We start from the raw sequence: 17382 nt of genomic DNA on the forward strand, positions 1-17382 counted from the left end.
ATTGGTTGGATATAATGCCGAAAAACAGGCTCCTCGGACGTTTTACTTTCTTTTGTGTGCCCAGGAAATCATCGCAAATGCAGAAATCGGCGTTAATGTTGTAGAAATTGGCTCTGGCGCAACCCAAAAAACATGTCTAAATTTACCCTAGTGAAACCATACGTACAAATGAGTCAACAGTGAAAAACAATTCATTTTATTACTCCACTTCAGTTTACCACACCAAGGAACTTCCAAAATCCAAGTTTCGTAAACAAAAATAATAGCATGCTGAAAGACAAAAATTTTCAAGTGCCAGTGTAAATGTAAATGCACTCTATTTTGGCAGGCAACCAAGAAGTCTTACAACCCCTCTATATCGATACTGATAGATGATGTTTAGTCTAAATTGTATAGGCACTTGCTCTTGATAATCCTACATCACAAAAACTAGTTCAACCAACTCTTTCTTTTTTGCAAGATTAAGACACCCACGCTGTTTCACTTCAAATAAGGGCTAATAATTCAAGTATTTCAATTAATGATTTCCAGATATAAAACTGCATGTGACACATTTATCATGATTACTAGAATGTCCAGCCTTCTCTTTTTTTTTTCTTTTTAACTAAACTGCGACACGGGCATTTGGAGAAACTGTATTGCCTTTTCAGAATAATTTTACTCTAAAGAAGGGAAGGAGAGGATGTAGAAGGTGATATCTGTAAACTTTCATATGAGTGCGCACATGCACGAGTATGCAATATATACATGCAATAAGTGTAAAAAAAAAATTTCAGGGAGAGGTTGAACCCACTCCTCCCTGGCAATGTCAATGATACTGGTACACTTACTGTACTGTATACAAATCTTTGACACAACCTCTGTTATTTTGCTTACAAAATACTGAATTATTAGGAAAAAAACAGCTCATCCTTACAACAACAAGTACGTAACTAATTACTTACTACTTACCAAAAAATTTAATAAAGCTTAATGGCCAATCTTCCTCACGTGATAATGAAATTATTAAGCCCGTATGCACAGCAATATTTCTTTCCACAAACCTACTACCATACATGACAATTTAAAAAGCAAAATCAGCAAAACCAATGTTAAGGTGCGGCCAGAAAGCAGACAACACACTGCAATGAAAAAGTGTGCTCTGGCTTAGGAGAAGTGCTATGTGGAGAGTCCCATGATGTCAGATAACACAACATATGGAATTGTGTGGGTCCCCGGACTATTTTGCAGGCTTATAGTCGGTGCACAGTGGATGCAAGACGGCTCACTGATTTTTCGGCTTCTCTGGTGATTTGTCAAAGCTCTCCCCGAATTCATTCACACGGCTTTTATCCACAGGATAGAGCCTGCCAGCAAATAAAAGGAGACACACATAATCAGATTTAAGATATGCATGCATTACAATTCATGGAGCAATTAGACACAACTATGCTAACATTGCATAAGTGCCAAAAGAATGGGCAGAACAATGGTATCTGTTGAAGCTGTATGGACTACGTCGTGGAAAAGCACTATATACATGGTTTGTTCACAATATAACGTCAGCTATTGTACTTTGAATTGCCCATACGTTGTAGCATGCTAGTACCAATTGGTATACCCCAATCATGCCTTGTAGTGCTGGTTGTCCTGTATTACTGTCAATTTTAACTGCTATGCATGAAAAGGCCAAACTATGCACTGTTTTAGGCTAACAGGTAAATCTAGTGAGCTGGATAAGCTATGCAATACAGCACCTAGCCATTCACGATACAAACAATATCTAGAACTCATGCTCACTAAAATATATGAAAGAAAAAACTACGATAACAATTCTCCTGGCAGATGAACACTCTCATACACTCAAGCAGCACCATAAAAATAATGGCTTTCCATTTAGTACCACTTCACACTGTATGAAAGCCACTTTTCATTAGCCAGTCAAGTAAGCATGACTTCGAACTTGTATAACTTAGACTAACTTTGTATTCATATTTAATATCACAGTAGACTCCGTTTAAGACAAACTCGAAGGAAGTATGATCATCTGTTTGTCTTATTAGAAGTTTGTTTTATCAGAAGTGCCCCGAAAAACCAACTGCTAACAGGCCAAGTATACTCAAATATGTTTCTTGAAAACACTGGATGAAGTATACTTACAATGGGAATGAAAGCAACAAGAAAAAACATTTATTTGGCTCAGATTGATAGAAGATATGCTTTACAGTAGAGAATTTAGACTAACATAAAGAGTACTTGATTTTGCGAGTTTATTGTAAATATGCTCATAAATAAATTGCTATCACATTTTAACAATAAAACTATAGCACAAACCTATATTGATGATTAGAAAAAGATAAAAAGGAGCAGAGAAGCACAATTTTCCTTCAAAGCATGGAAAATTTTTTCTTCTGACTGTTCACCTTCTGAGAGGCTCTTACCTGCTTTGCTATCACTTTTGGATACGCCTCCATTTCATACCACTACCTTGGCAAAGCCAATACATGCCAAGTTGCTTATAAATGTCTGCAAGCTTTTCTTTAAGGTTCAGATATCTTCTTATTTTCAGCCCGCAGTAACTTTTCCTGAACGACATGCAGCTGAAGATCTCTGTTTACGCTACTTACGATCGCAAGCCTTGGGCACACAAAAAAACATTGGCCCCGTATCTGCATGTTTCACTGCAAATGTCATCAAAAGACGATAGTCTTGCGTGTGGAGAGAGTGAACAAAACGCTTATATGATGTTCTGCACGAGAAAATCGGTAAATTGTATTCTGGAAACGCTGGCTTAGAGAGTCTCGATACGTGCAGCGAAGGCGAACAAGTGCATCGAGGCACATTATACACGAGCGCCATCTGGCAGTTATTTTATTATAAAACGAAGGAAGGTGTTCGTGCCCACGGAGAAAGATGCGCGCCTGTCTCGGAGCCAATAAGGTGTAGAACGCAAAGCGATGGGCAGGTGCCACCACCGTGTCGTCTTAGCAAAGTGTTGGAAACACTTGCCTTTTTGAGCATCGCATTGCACTGTCAGTGCAGCGTGATTAACGCTACGGTCCTTAGAATTACTTATGTGTGCCGTCTCTAGTATAAAGACAAACATACAAAATATTGACGTGTTGTTATGGTGCCTCATATACGCGCAATAATTGATTTTCAAGTGACAATTTCACAAGTATGAACGCTGAAGCTTGAGCAACATTGGTGGGCGCTGCCGACGGGGTTGGCCATTTGAGGTATTGCTTGGGGTTGTTTGGGGTATCGTTAAGACAGACAAACAGACAAATGTACAGACAGACATACAAAAAATTTTGCGTCGAAGTACCTCAAGAAAGACTATAGTTTTATTTTTAAAAGACATGACACAGCTATATTTAGTGCACAAACTGACCTTCCTTTGTCGTGTACATTCATAGTGAAAAGGAGCATCACAATTGGCTCACAAAGGAACAGATACGAAGTGCACAGGCCCTATGCAAAACAACGCAAACTGACCACAACATGTGCTCAGGTGCTGACAATGCATTTGACTCCTCTGATGGAAGCGCTGGTGCCGCATATGTGCTTCTGATTTCATGTGATTATAATGCACAGACAATCTTTGTTCCCATTTTTACATTCATTTGGCTTTTTTTCGCCCCTTTTAACTTGCATTTTCCCCTCTAGCCAAGCTCTTGTGTTCTGTTATACACTGTACTCCAGTTGGTAAACTAAAGAACGTGAGGACAACACAAAAGGACCAACTCTTTTTGTTGCTTTCTTTGCTGATAAAGCCGACCCTTTCTCCACTTACATGCTAGGGATGGGGGAGGTGCCAGCTATATGCGCTGACCTTTCTTTTCCACTCAACTCACTTTCTCCCTCCACGCCACAATTTGCTTTCGATTTGCTTTCAGTCTTTGTGCCAGGAAGTCTCTCTATTTTTTGTTTTGCTTTCTATTGTTCGCCTGAATGTCCCCATCAAGACTTTCAATGTTCGTTGCGCCGAATACCCATCATTATCAGCCACTGTGATAGTTTGTCTTAACAGAAGAGGGCTGTAACGTGGTTTGTCTAAAGCAGGTTTTTTTTTTGCATTGATTCTATGGGAAACCAAACAAACACTCCCGTGTTGTTTGTCTTAAGCAAGAATTCGTCCAAAGTTCGTCTTAACAGGAGCTTATTATACTTGTATTTAACCTTTGTATTTACTACTATTTCTGAAATACAAACAATACTTCTGAAATACAAACAATCTGTATAACCCTGCTCAAACTAATACAATTATACATGTAGCATTTATGAAGGAAGACTACGACAAGAATTCAATATAAAACATGAATACAAATTAATTTCAAGTTGCCTTTTGCAGACAGCAGCCCTGTCATAGTAAAAATAAGAGAATTGCTGTCTCTGAATATTTCAGCACAAGTTACAATTGATAGATAGAAATGACAAATTTTTAGAATAATGTTAAGGAATGCTAAGCAGTTGAATTTTGTGTACAGCTCTTTTAGCCTCCATTCTAACTGTCAGAATTTTTGCTTAAGTATATTTATGCTGTTTGACTTTACTGTTAGCAGATAAATTTGATTTTATGGAGCTATAATAAACGACATCAACGTTATAATATACCCCTGTCACACGTCAAATCTAACATGATTTACAACGAATGACATTTAACTTTTACCAGGTGCCTGTTGTCACACGAAAACAAATATATCATTTTAAAATGATGACCATGACCTTAACCCTCCTGAGCTATGACTTCAGGAAAAGTAAAAATTTGTTAAAACTTGTGTGTAACATTCTTGTATCCTCAAAAATAATACTTTGTCACTAAAAAAGTGCTCCTACGATAGAAACGCAGTAGTTTTACACAACTTGCTACAGTTGCACAACACGAACGAAGTCAATCCCAGAGTTCATTGAAAGTCAACATGACTGATAATATCATCAGGTGTGAGAGTACAGTAAACCGAAGAGTGGAAGAATGACCGACACCCCAGCTGCACAAAAAAAAAAATGGCAGCAGCTAATTTGTGTAGTCTCCAAACACTTGCACCAGATTTGATCACCAAAACATGTGCAACCACATGAACAACACCCACGATACAGGCAACAATGACAGCAGAGCACATGGCTGGGGTCTAGCCAATATAGTTGAGAGCAGCTTTTTTTTAGAAACTTTCACGCGTGCTATTACGCCGTCAATCTCGTAATAAGTTGATCTAGAAAAGAGTAAGACATTTACAAATTACAAAAGTTACATATACACAGGTTAAAGGGACAGTGAAGTCAAAAAACAATTTATGCCAGAGTGAAAGCTCAATGTATGACAACACCTAAAATGACAATATTATCAACAACAGTGGCTTACTTACCGAGAAATTAAGGTAAATGCACAAGAACACAAACGCCGCAGTAGGGCATTTTTAAAATGATCCCGATGACATCAGACGGACCGCCAACAATTAATCACTAGTAATCGATCTAACTGCACTAAATAAAGAACTTTTTGTGCATCAAGAGACGCATAAAATGCTGCTTGTTCATTTCTGTTTTATACATGGGAAAAAATAACCGCCGGGCGTTACTGTGGCGAATTGCGCGAATGGTTCAAAAATTCAATTTTCGCGTGGTTACATGGGACAGGTGGTGCCATCTAGCAGGGTGCAGTTGAAACAAAGGCGTCTGCGATCTCGGAGCTAATGGAGGGAAATTGATCAACGACCGTTTTTGCTGCTGTGGCTCCCACTGCTTTCGGTCTGCTGCTACTAGCGCAGTAAAGCCGGGCAACCTTGTGCACGGCAACAGTGACGTGAGATGAACTGGTCGGTCCGCTTCTCGAGGCGGGTAACTTGAGGTGCGCTAACCGATGCGGACCACTAAAACGCGATTTTATTCCAAAATAGGCCCTTCCTCGGCACAAAAGTAACACTACGAGGTTTCTAGACCACCATTTCAACAATCAACGTCAACTTAATAGTTGAATTTAGTGTCCCTTTAATAGCCATTTCCCTAAAAGGTGCATGGCGTTGAGGCTTCACATTCAGTCCAAAATCGAGTGCGTATGTGTCTTGTGAACTTATTTAAGAGGAAATGTAGTTTTCAATGAATGAAATCAGTTTCCTCATGTGATAGCAAACAAATGGCATTTTAAACGAACATTTATTGTAAATGACATTGGATTTGCCGTGTGACGGGTATTAGTTGTACCTATCACCTTACACAACCTTCTAATGATATGTAGGGTTTAACATTCCAAAACCACCATATGGTTATGAAAGACGCCGTAGTGGAGGGCTCCAGAAATTTCGACCACTTGGTGTTCTTGAACGTGCACCCAAATCTGAGCACACGGGTTTACAACATTTCGGCCTCCATCGGAAATGCAGCTGGGATTCGACCCCGCGACCTGCAGGTCAGCAGCCGAGTACCTTAACCATTACACCACGGCGGCGGGGCTACACAACCTTATAGTACCAAGCTAATCAGTCATGCACAATATGTGCACAGGAGAAGAGTGTGGGATGATTCACCTCTTAAGCTTTTTAGTTTTTTTAACAGAATAAATTGGAATGTATTTTGTAGAAAAGAGTTGCAAACAACCAACTGATTGTTAATCTGCTGCGCCTTTTACAAGCTGGGCATGTGACCTTTGCTACATTCAAAACACTAGCTAGAATCTTTAGACATGAAATTGAAAGCATCACTGAATTTTATAGCTGGGGCACCTCTCTATGCATACAATGCCGATAAAACTAGAATAAAACTGATCTGACAGACTGGTTTGATTAAAATCTATTCTCGAGTCAAACTGGTTTGACGGGCAGGTTTGGTCACAGTTAATTAAGCAGCGCAGCAGTGCACATCAGCTAATAGAAAGCACATCTTTAAAATCTTGCAGGCGTGGTTAGAAAAAAAAAAAGATGGCAAATGGGAGAAACAATGGACAATTTACATAGAAGTGAAAATACAGTCAAATCTTGTTAATTGAAACTCGAAGAGACCTCTGAATTTTGTATGAATTATCAAGAAGTTTGAATTATCAGAAGTTCTCAGATAGATGACTCTGGGTGAGGTGACACCACACATTATGATTAGGCACCGATTTCAACACATTTGGAAATTTTAGTTATTTTTAAACCCTAGCTGCATGCAGTGAACAGAAAGCAGAGGTGTAAGGTCCACAAGTTTATTGGCCATTTACTGCCGATCAGACCGTTTAAAGAAATCGTGAATTGCCAACTGCTTCATTGCTATAGGTATGTGCCTTCAGGAGTAAAAAGATTAGAAAAAAAATGTTGCATTGAGGAAGAGGTCAAAACTCTTACAAAAAAGGAAATGAAACAAGAAGTCATTGTTAGAGAATTAGCAGCTAAAGTAGAGTCGCGATAATTCAAACTCTGAATTCATAGGTATGTGCCTTCAGCACAAAGCTCTCTATACCAGTTGAGAAGCATCACGGTTTACCATGCGCGTGCTTCGTTTCAAACATTTATTTGCAAAACCTTTTTCCTTGAAGGCCTCAGGTGCTTATTTTTCATTTTTAGACTGTTAGGGTTTAATAAGCACACACATTTTTAAATAGTAGTGGGAAAGCAGCAGGTATTTTCTGGTATGGACAAGCAAAAGTGTGAATTAACTGAATGATGGAGTTTGAATTAAGAGGGTTTTAAATACAATGAAAAATAGAAGGCCAACAAAAAAATTGAATTTTGTTTAAGGTAACCGAAAGTATGAATTATCAGAGTTTGAATTATCGCAAGTCTACTGTAATGATATTTCAGGTCCTGGAAACCTACATTAACCCTCCCACACAATCATCCTTCTAAACAGCTATACCATCAATTTAATTAGTGATCAGTAAATCAGTTTTATTAGTGATCGCTAATTTTATGATACTATACCAATAGAGTGAACAGGCAGCACCCCACTTCTTTGACATATGCAAATTTAGCCATCCTTACATAGGCCTGTGGCATGTTCTTAGTGATGTGCATTGCACAGACTCCCTTTTCGAAAAACAATTTTCATACTTCTTTCCTTTGAATGACCAATCCTCCTTGTCAGTGCAGTAACAAAATATTGCCCATTACACACCCCTGAGCTTGTCAATTGGTGTTTTGCATTACGAAATGGCACCTTGGCCCTGTGGTAAAGCAGTTTTGGCCAAGCAGTCCGCATTTTCATTTTCCTATGCTGCCTTCTGCGATTTTGTAGAGCCCAAGACTACCGAGAAAAGCAACGTTGCTAGAATGAAAGCCTCCGAGATAAAGAGGTGTCTCACTACTACACGGCTAAAAGAAGGGTCCTTCTTGACTGCACTCCTCCCCCCCCCCCCCCCCAAGACAGGAGCTCACGTGGGGGAAGCTTTACCTGGTCATTGGCTGTGCACCTATGACATATTGCTTCTGTCGCATTATGTTGATGAAGTGGGTGTAGTCACGACAAAGGACTATGTTTACCCCTTTCCGAAGTTAAAAAAGAGTGGAAAGGATGAGCGAGAACAAAGCCGAGGCAGCCCTGACGCCACCTCCTCCCCCCACCTTCTTCCACCTCCTCGCGTGAGCGCAAGGAGGTGCAAGAAGGTGGGGGGAGGAGGTGGCGTGAGGGCTGCCTCGGCTTTGTTTATCCTCCCCCGTTTCTCTCTCTCTGTCACAGCTGTGTGCCCAACCTCCCGTTGCACTCTCCTTCGCAATGGTGCTATGAATGCTCGCAAAGCTGAACGTAAACGACAACGCCGGCAAGCGGATCTTAAAGCTACAGCAAAAGCGTGTGTTCACTGTGCTTCCATCATTCTCTCTCTGTGCATAACTGTGCGAAACGGCATGAACAAAGTCAATGTTGGCGGTAGTTGCAGCAGCAGGGTCACAGCCGGGAAGCAGAGGAAAGCTCGGGAAGCTGAATGTAAATGTCAGCGTCGGCAAGCGGCAATTCAAACGCCTCTACAACCAACATCTCATAAGCCGCATAAGAAAAACGGAAACTTGATGCACACCCCCCGCGATGCTTTCACATTCCACCATGGTTGCCCGCAGAGAGAATTGATGTGCAATTTTTTTTTCTCTAAACCTTGTAACTTCCTTATTACAGCACTTATTCACAATGTTCTTTTGGCAGCCTGTCTACATAGTAAAAGTGTGCAGTTATTTCACCATTAGAAATTTACAGTTGTGAGGTTGTTTACTGGCCCTTTAATAAACTTGCCACAATTCCTCAGCAAGTACAACAGCTGTTCTTATGCTTTTTGCATGGTAGTTCTAACATGTACCTAGACACGACCATTAATACCTGGTTTTGCAAGGGGTGAACATACAAAACATCTAGTATTATCCTTGTTTAGTGACAGAACTCAAATACACAAGTGTCAAAAAGTAAAAAACAAAAAAATGCAAAATGCAACACACTCTGCTGCTTGATAATGATCACATTTCCTAGATGCGACTGTTCTTACATAGGAACTCAGTATGAATGCCTTTGCAGATAAAAGACATAAAAGAAAAAAAAAGAGTCTAGTTGAGGCCCTTTCACTCCCAGGTGTACTTTTTTTCTTTGTAAGAGGTGAAAAGAAGAAGGCATAATGGCACAGAAACATCTCCAGCGATTGACTGTGAATGAAGATTCATAGCCGGTCTAAGTATTGCCAAAAACCCTTGTCCTTTTGATTTCAATATTTCTTGTGGCTGTCTCGTTTTTTTTTTTGTATATTTGCCTTCAACAAATCAACACAGTGGCAAAATGAAAACACTCACTTTATGAGATGCTAACAAATGCTGCCCAACGAGCAAGGCACTTCATTTTGTGCACTGCACTTCAATAATTGTGAACAGGTCGAAAGTAAAAAAATAATTTGAATTTTTTTTATAACCATATAGAAAACTCAACCAGGAAATCTACCAGTTTTCGTAGGATATCATTACAGAGATTTCAAACACTTACCATCTCTGGTATAAATAGACTAGAAATACTGCATCGTCTCTGAAGCAAGCCACCCTATGAGCTGTCGGCATTGTAATGAGGAATGCAAAGAGGTCATCAATGAAAGTATTAAATGCCTGCAACAAAAAAAAAAAAAAAGAGAGAGAGAAACAGATTAGCAGCGGAGCAGTGAAGCTGAAGAGATTTTTGCAATAACTTTTTTCTTGGGCACCTTCTTTAATATGTTATATTTTCAAGAGGCGCTGCGCTCATATGCCATACAACAGTACAACACATTCCTTGCAAGCCAACCCTTACAAGAGAAATTATCAATGCTGCCATGATAACACACTTGAGTCTGTTGGCTGCCAATAAGTAGTCTTGTGAGAGAAAAAGCTGACCTACCTAGATACAAATACCAGGGTGCAATAGCAATACAAGTGGAATCAGTGCACTGGTGCAATGTTCTTGTTTTGCCAGGTGTGCGGTAAAAATAGCTGAGCACCAGCAAAACAAACATTTTCTTGAAAGTCGGCATTGCATTTGTCTATTTCATGTGCCTCTTTTCCCCCCGTTGATTTCTGTGCTGTAATTCTTCACCGATTCTCCACATTTCATAAGCTGCCTCATGAAACTTTTCAGTGAGGGAGGGCTTTTCAGAACATTTGGAAGAATGGTGGAACCACCTTCTTTTAAAATACTATTCCCTTGTCACATAACTAAGTCAGAGCCATTCAGCCAAACCGTAGCCATAATCTCTGTAAGACTAAATATGAAAGACAGTTATGACCTTCCTAGTCAAAAGGACCAATTAAAAAATGAGCTAAAAATCCTATCATGAGGTACAAAATCACATAAAAATTAATTTTAAATGTTTTAACCAAAGTTAAATGGCACAATTCATTGTTTTTTTTTTTCAGTTCTTTTTCCTTTGCAGTGGTGAAGAAATATTGGCAATAGCAAAGTGTTCACAAATTTGTACTGCTCTGCATGTTTCATTACTTTTTTTTTTTTTTATCAGAAACAGCATGGTCTTGAAATATATCCTGAGAGTTAGTTGCACATTAAGATGTTGGTACATATTACCTTATGCTGCAAACTGTTAAAACTAGGATATTACACTATATTTTAAGATGAAATATAATTAAGTATAACCATGACATTAACTGTTACCTACCAATCATTTGGATAAAGTTGAATGGACAGGGTGAGTGTTCATTGATTTTCAAGGTGAAAATATTGCAAATGCAAAGTAGAATATTTTTCCAACATAAACCAGCACTGCTCAAAAGGAGAGCTATCTTACCTTATACATGAACACTTTCCAAGGCAGGTGAGCCACTGACTTCAGCTTATAGTTGAGAAATAGCTGAGGCAGCATGAACAGAAACCCAAAGGCATACACTCCTGCAGCAGACACAAAGGTAGATACAAACAGAAAAATATATGAGCGATGCAAAATGCATGTGGGCACACATTCACACACAAATACACACATTATCACTTCTACTCTTAATTTTTTTTTACTCCTTTGTACTAGAATCACAGCATTGCGTGAAGTAAATGCTAGGCCACTGGTGTATTCAGCGGTCCACTGTTAAAAGAAACTTTGGAGCGTGTGGCACCACCTTCACCGACTAGCAGTTGCAGAGTTTCGCACAAGTACAGTGTGTGCCGTGAGTGGCGCTCTTTTGTTGAATAAATGATTGGCTTTGCAACTATTCACAGCGTCGAAGCAGTTGATAGTGGATGACGAAAAAGTACGGCTTACAGCATGCACAGCGCCTGCCCGAAAATCACTGCAGCCACCGCCACACCCTCCGGTGTTCCTTTTAACAGTGGACCACTGTGTGCACTTAGTGATTCCATTGAAACATTCGTGCAATGTTCACGCATAAGCATATGTAAAACGGTGACAGCCTACATATTCCTTTCAGGACACTGCAGAGGAGAGCACGGGTCTCAAGCACGCGGCCCATAAACCTATTATTGCGAGTGGCCTGGCTCGTACATTACTGTCGTGCACTGCCAGATGGCCCCACATATCACTTTAGCTGCTGCTATGATCCAGTATCATGCTAACGCAAAGTAGTTTATGGACAAGGTAAAATTCTCTATAAACACTACGTGCATGTTACTTAGTAATGGTATTTATCCATACGCTACCACACTTTGATAGCTTTTAGTTGTGTTGGCATGTGCCATAAGTATAATGAAACACCCTCTTTCAGCTTTTTCCGCGCTATAAACAACACAACTCCAGCTCACACTGACCCCCATATGCTGACTGATGAGCACACAACAATCCTTCAAAAGAGCACAATGAAGATAGGCATGAGGACTGAGGAGAGCCAATAGGAGTGAAAGCGCTTCCAGGTGTTGGCACCAGTCGGTGTCACGATAAGAACATTTGGATCGTTGATGGCATCACTACTAATACATCGTCACTCAGAATGCTATAGGACACACCAAACAAGTCCTATTAATGTCGATGTCGCTGGGTGCCAAGTACCCTATTGAGCTTTTGTGCATTGTTTGCTCGCAAAATAAAATAAACTTACAAGTGATGGACGCCACACATTTGGTCAAAAATGCTTGTGCATAACGAGCAATCAAATTAAGGAGCCATCTTGCACTTGAAATCGTATGTCAGTGGCCCTTTAAAGCACTGGAGGAGTTCTCACCTCGTAAACATGTCAAGCAGTAAATTTTTCTACATGATACTTTGTAAAGAAAGCATTACCAAAAGTGTCTTCATTGTGCTGCAGCCTAAGAGTAACGAAAGCTGTCATTACTTCTAATTTTGCAAAATATAATGAAACACAAGTGGCCAAGGATGGGGAAGCATTAGCCAGAGCAAGGAAATTAAGAAATTTGCACAGGTAAAATTAACAAATCTGAAAAGAACAGAGTGGGTTAGAAATCATTGAGAGAGGCCTTATTCCTGTAGTGTACATAATCATGGCTAATTATTTTATATCTGATCCAATATTTGAAAACCGTTTTTTTGTTTGTTTCATCTATATTTAAATATTCACAGATCCTTAATGGTTAATCTATGATTGCCTTTCCAGTAAACAACAAGCAAACAAAAAATAAACTGAAGTAAAAATAACAATAACTGCTGGGGTTTAAAGGGACACTAAAGAGAAATTATGAATTGTTTTAGATTGACAAACTGCACTCTGAGAACTCTAATGTCATAATTTTTCTCTGTCATAGGTTCATTATAAGCGGAGAAAATCAAGATTGAAGTTCCATTTTTAGATTTGATGCCGTAATCTCCGTGCATGAAGTAAGAAATTCTACAATGTATTTTTCGTATTCTCGCAACATTGGTTCGATGAAATTTTTTGAAACTTCATAGCTAAATCTATGGCACCAACATATTACAACGTACTTCAATTTTATCGATTACAAGCTACGTAGGACCAGGTTGACGCCTTCAAAAATTTATGACGTCTGTGGGGGTGCTGACACCCCCTGTAAAAATGTTTGTGCTGCGTGACGCACGTGTCCCGCCCAAAAGCTGCATTTCGGGTTACAACCACCGGGCAATAGGTGGCGTTGTGTTTGCGTTGATCACCACAATGATCATCATCATGGTGTAGCACCGGCGAGAGTTGAGCGAGTCTTCTTGCGCACGTGGCGGTTGCCACAAACGGTTGCTTCTAGCATGGGTCCCCGGTGCGTAGCACCGCAGGCTGCGTGACGGGGGCCCTCGTGGTAAGTCAAGCGTTGGCGACGCCGCCTTGAGTATTTTTATTGTGTGTTTGTTGTGTTATTGTAATTGTTATGGAGTGTATGGTAATATTGTGTACGGATGTCCCAGCGTGTTGATAACGATTAATGTATCAATTAGGCGGATGATATCGTCATTCTAAATTAGTTAAATAAATGTATGTTGTTGTTTGGTTTGTACCGACCGCGTCTACTGTGTCGTTTCACTCCAAGAGCGTGGCGCTTGCTCGCCATTTCAAGACCCCACACGTCGCAGTGTTTGGTGCAGGAATCTCAAGGTGGCGTCTCCACCTGCAGTTTTTTTTTTTCATATGTTTTCTCGCTTACCAAGTGTCATGTCGCGGTAAGAATGGTGTTTCCCGGATTGTGAAATTGTACTTTATACAAGAATAAGCGTTTTGCTCTTTAGTGTCCCTTTAATGTCCCAAGACCATCATATGATCTTTAATGTCTCAAAACCATCATACGATTATGAGAGACGCCGTAGTGGAGGACTTCGGAAACTTCAAACTCCAGGGGTTCTTCAACCTTTTGTAGGTTCCCCTATATTTTTTAAATGATGATATAATAACTGGCTGTGCAGTAGTCTCGATAAAATGTACCAGGATATAATGAAATGTCGGTTATAACGAAGTAAACGAAAAATAGTCGTGCAGATGCAAGTTAGTTATAATAAGGTTTGAGTGTACTACCAAGAAATAGTTTAAAATAAATTTAATAAAAATCAAGCCACTAGTTCTTCTGAGAACAACTCTTGTGAGTGTTTTCAAAAAGTGCGAAAACACAGTCCCACTATCTCATGAAGGCACCATTTCGCAATATCATAAATGGGTCTTTTGGGATGAATGGGCATAAGGAAGTTCCGCAGAGTATCACTTCTCAAGCAGTCAAGAGAAAAGTTGTGTGGACCTCATTTCAGCAGGAGAAGAGCCCCTGTTGTAGCACGCCTTGAGAGCTGTCATAGCATGGTGGTCTGTTCCAATAAAGCTCACTTCACAGCATGCACCAACCATATTTTTGTTCATTTGGCTGTCCTTGCTTTTGCTGTCAAAATTATTCACTACAGCTGTTGTCCCTGAATATATGCGAACTTTTTAAAAGGTCTGCGATATTAAAGGAGCCCTGCAACACTTTTTGAGCATGGTCGGAAAGCGCTGCCGATTGGGAGTAGAAGCTCCCAACAACACGCGAGCTAAATATTATAGCGTAACACACGTCCTGGAATTCACAATGTATTGTCAAAGTCAGCTAAAAATTTATTTCTTTTCTCTTGACAAATCAAGCAATAAGCCCAAAAATCACTCGTAGTAAGCCCATCTATCAGCTATTGGCTGATTTGAACATGGCGCGCTCAGTCGTTACAGAGCTCGCCGCAAAAGGCTGTCACTTGTCCAACCGCGCGCACGTGATCGCACTGAAAAAGCCACGTATTCAAAGAAAAAAAAAGTGCTCAAGGTCAGGAGGCACGCGTGACGTCTTTTGTTTGCCCCTCTCATCCCTCCCTGCTTAGCTTCCAAGGCTTTCGTCGAACGAGAGCATGCGATTGCAGCGTGTGACAAATCTTTGTAACTCCTGTTATGCCTGCGAGTCGACAGCGAACGTCCGTGCCTCTGAAAAAGGCAATCTGTGTCAAGGCCAGCCCGCGTCGCCCGCCTGACGCGATCAACAACTCAACGGCGCCTTTCTGGCGTGCACGTGCACTGAGTCATCTCCGCAAGCGAGCCCGTCGAGTAAACAACTGGCGCCTTCCTGTCTGGCGGGTCTGACGCAATGCCTTGCGACGTCACTCGTCCTTGGGTGCAGCCACCTGCAGCCGCAGCCTCTCCAGATTTGAGGAGAAAGAAGGACGCGGCCCAGCGGCGACCTCATTGGAGGATTCTGACCTCGCGACCAGCGGCGCTTCGGGTTGGACGTTTGGGTTGGACCCGGGGCATATATAAGAAGCCCTGCGGCGCGTCGAGAGAGACCCCTTTGACAGAGACCCATTTGAGAGTAGAGCTGTGTGTTAGAGAGAAGAGCTCGGCTCTTCGAGTCTTTGTCGGCCCCAGTGCCGAATTTGTAACGCCTCTGTATATATGCTGTACATAAACCTTGTTTAAACTCACTGTCGTCTCGTCCGCTCGTCTATCAGCTTTGCGCAGAAGCAGTCGCGAGCTGAGAAACCTACGCTACCAAACGGCAGGTGACCTTTCCGGCGGAGTTCGAAGCAGTGGCGCCTTCGGGACCGTGTTGGCGTCGCCGTCTTTCGAAACAGTGGTTGCAGCGGAGAGATTCGAGGCACCCTTCGTAACGTCGTCGGAGGTGCGCTCCGCAACAGTGGTTGGCAGCTGCGGGATCGGCGGGCGTCAGCGACATCGATGCGGTGAGTGCCTGATGTTTTCCCCTCAGTTCACCAGACTACTCTAGCTCAGGTTGTAGTAGTTTAGAGAAGGGCTGTGTGAAGCATTGAAGTGAGCTTTGATCGTTTCAAGCCAAGTCGCAGCGCTTTGAAACCAAAGTTAATGCAGAGGGGGTAAACACGGGAGTGTGAAAAATTGCTTGCGCGTCTTGCTAGTAGGCTTATAGTGGGTACGGCAAGTAGATTCTTAACAGGGGCAAACAGCAAGAGGCTAGTGTGAACGATGGAGAACCTTAAAGTGAAGGAACTCATCGAAATTTGTGAGGAACTCGGCATTACTTTGGGCCGTGCGAAACGAAAGCAAGCGATCCTTGAGATCATGAAGCATGAGGGAGTGTCGGCTGAGGAAGTCGATGAGGCCTGGGTGGATATCAAAGCACGCCGCGAGGAGGCTGAAGGGCGAGAAGCTCGTGAACGTGAGGAGGCTGAAAGGCGAGAAGCTCACGAAGAAGCTGAAAGGCGCGAAGCTCGCGAAGCTCGCGAAGAAGCTGAAAGGCGCGAACGTCGCGAGGAGGCCGAGAGACAGGAGCGCCTCGAGTTGAAACGAATAGAATTGGCAATCCTACAGTGTTCGCAGGCGCCTAGCGTAGCTTCTCCGACGATTCAGGTCAGCGGTTTTAGAATGCGGGACCAACTGCCACCGTTCGTAGTAGGCGAGGACATGGCGAAGTATCTCGTCAAGTTTGAACACGTCTGTGAGCGAAACGCTTTGGAGCGGTCTCTTTGGGTGCAAAACCTGTTAGCTCTTCTTCCCGGCGAAGTGTCCGACGCGGTAACTTGCTTGTCTAGGGAAGCGTTTGAGAGCTATGACGAGGTTAAGGAAGTGCTCTTGAGACGTTATAAGTTATCACCCGAGGCTTTCAGGCAAAGGTTCCGTTATGCTAGAAAGGGGAATGAGTCACACGTTGACTTCGCGTTTCGTCTTAAAGCCGATTTGATTGAATGGCTCAAGGGCGAAGGTGTGTATGACGACCGCGATAAAGTGGTGGAATACGTTGCATTGGAGCAATTCTACCGCTGCATCGAGGAGGATGTCAAACTTTGGCTGCAGGACAGACTTGGGGAAGTACAGTTAAACAAGGCAGCTGAGTTAGCTGAGGAGTATTATACTCGCCGAAAGTTGCATAGCAGGGCAGTGCGCGTTGAAAAGGATGAAAGGAAAGAGGGCTTTTCAAGGAAACCTGATCAACGGAAACCCGTTCCGCACCGTAATTTCAAGAAGGACCCGTCTCTTACGAATAACACTTTAGGGGAAGGGCAAAAGGAAGCGGAGAAATCGAGTGAGGTTTCTACCACACGGGCATTTGAATCACGGAAGCCGCTAATCTGCTACAACTGCAAAAAGGAAGGACACATCG

The 17382-nt window shown here is 41.8% G+C and overlaps 1 protein-coding gene across 3 annotated transcripts in view; it reads right to left on the bottom strand.

Moving 5' to 3' along the window:
• Positions 1–578: 578 nt before the first annotated feature.
• The window catches only part of LOC119177133 (lipid scramblase CLPTM1L), a 106093-nt gene continuing 89289 nt past the window's right edge, over positions 579–17382 (bottom strand). For all 3 annotated transcript variants that reach the window (XM_037428522.2, XM_037428521.2, XM_037428520.2), the window contains exons 14-16: positions 11192–11292; positions 9907–10022; positions 579–1346 (exon numbers count right to left, since the gene is read on the bottom strand). In XM_037428522.2, the coding sequence (XP_037284419.2) occupies positions 1265–1346; positions 9907–10022; positions 11192–11292 (299 nt within the window). In that variant the 3' untranslated portion in view covers positions 579–1264. The remainder of the gene's footprint in view (positions 1347–9906; positions 10023–11191; positions 11293–17382) is intronic.

Source organism: Rhipicephalus microplus, chromosome X (assembly GCF_043290135.1).
Source record: "Rhipicephalus microplus isolate Deutch F79 chromosome X, USDA_Rmic, whole genome shotgun sequence".
Taxonomy (NCBI): domain Eukaryota; kingdom Metazoa; phylum Arthropoda; class Arachnida; order Ixodida; family Ixodidae; genus Rhipicephalus; species Rhipicephalus microplus.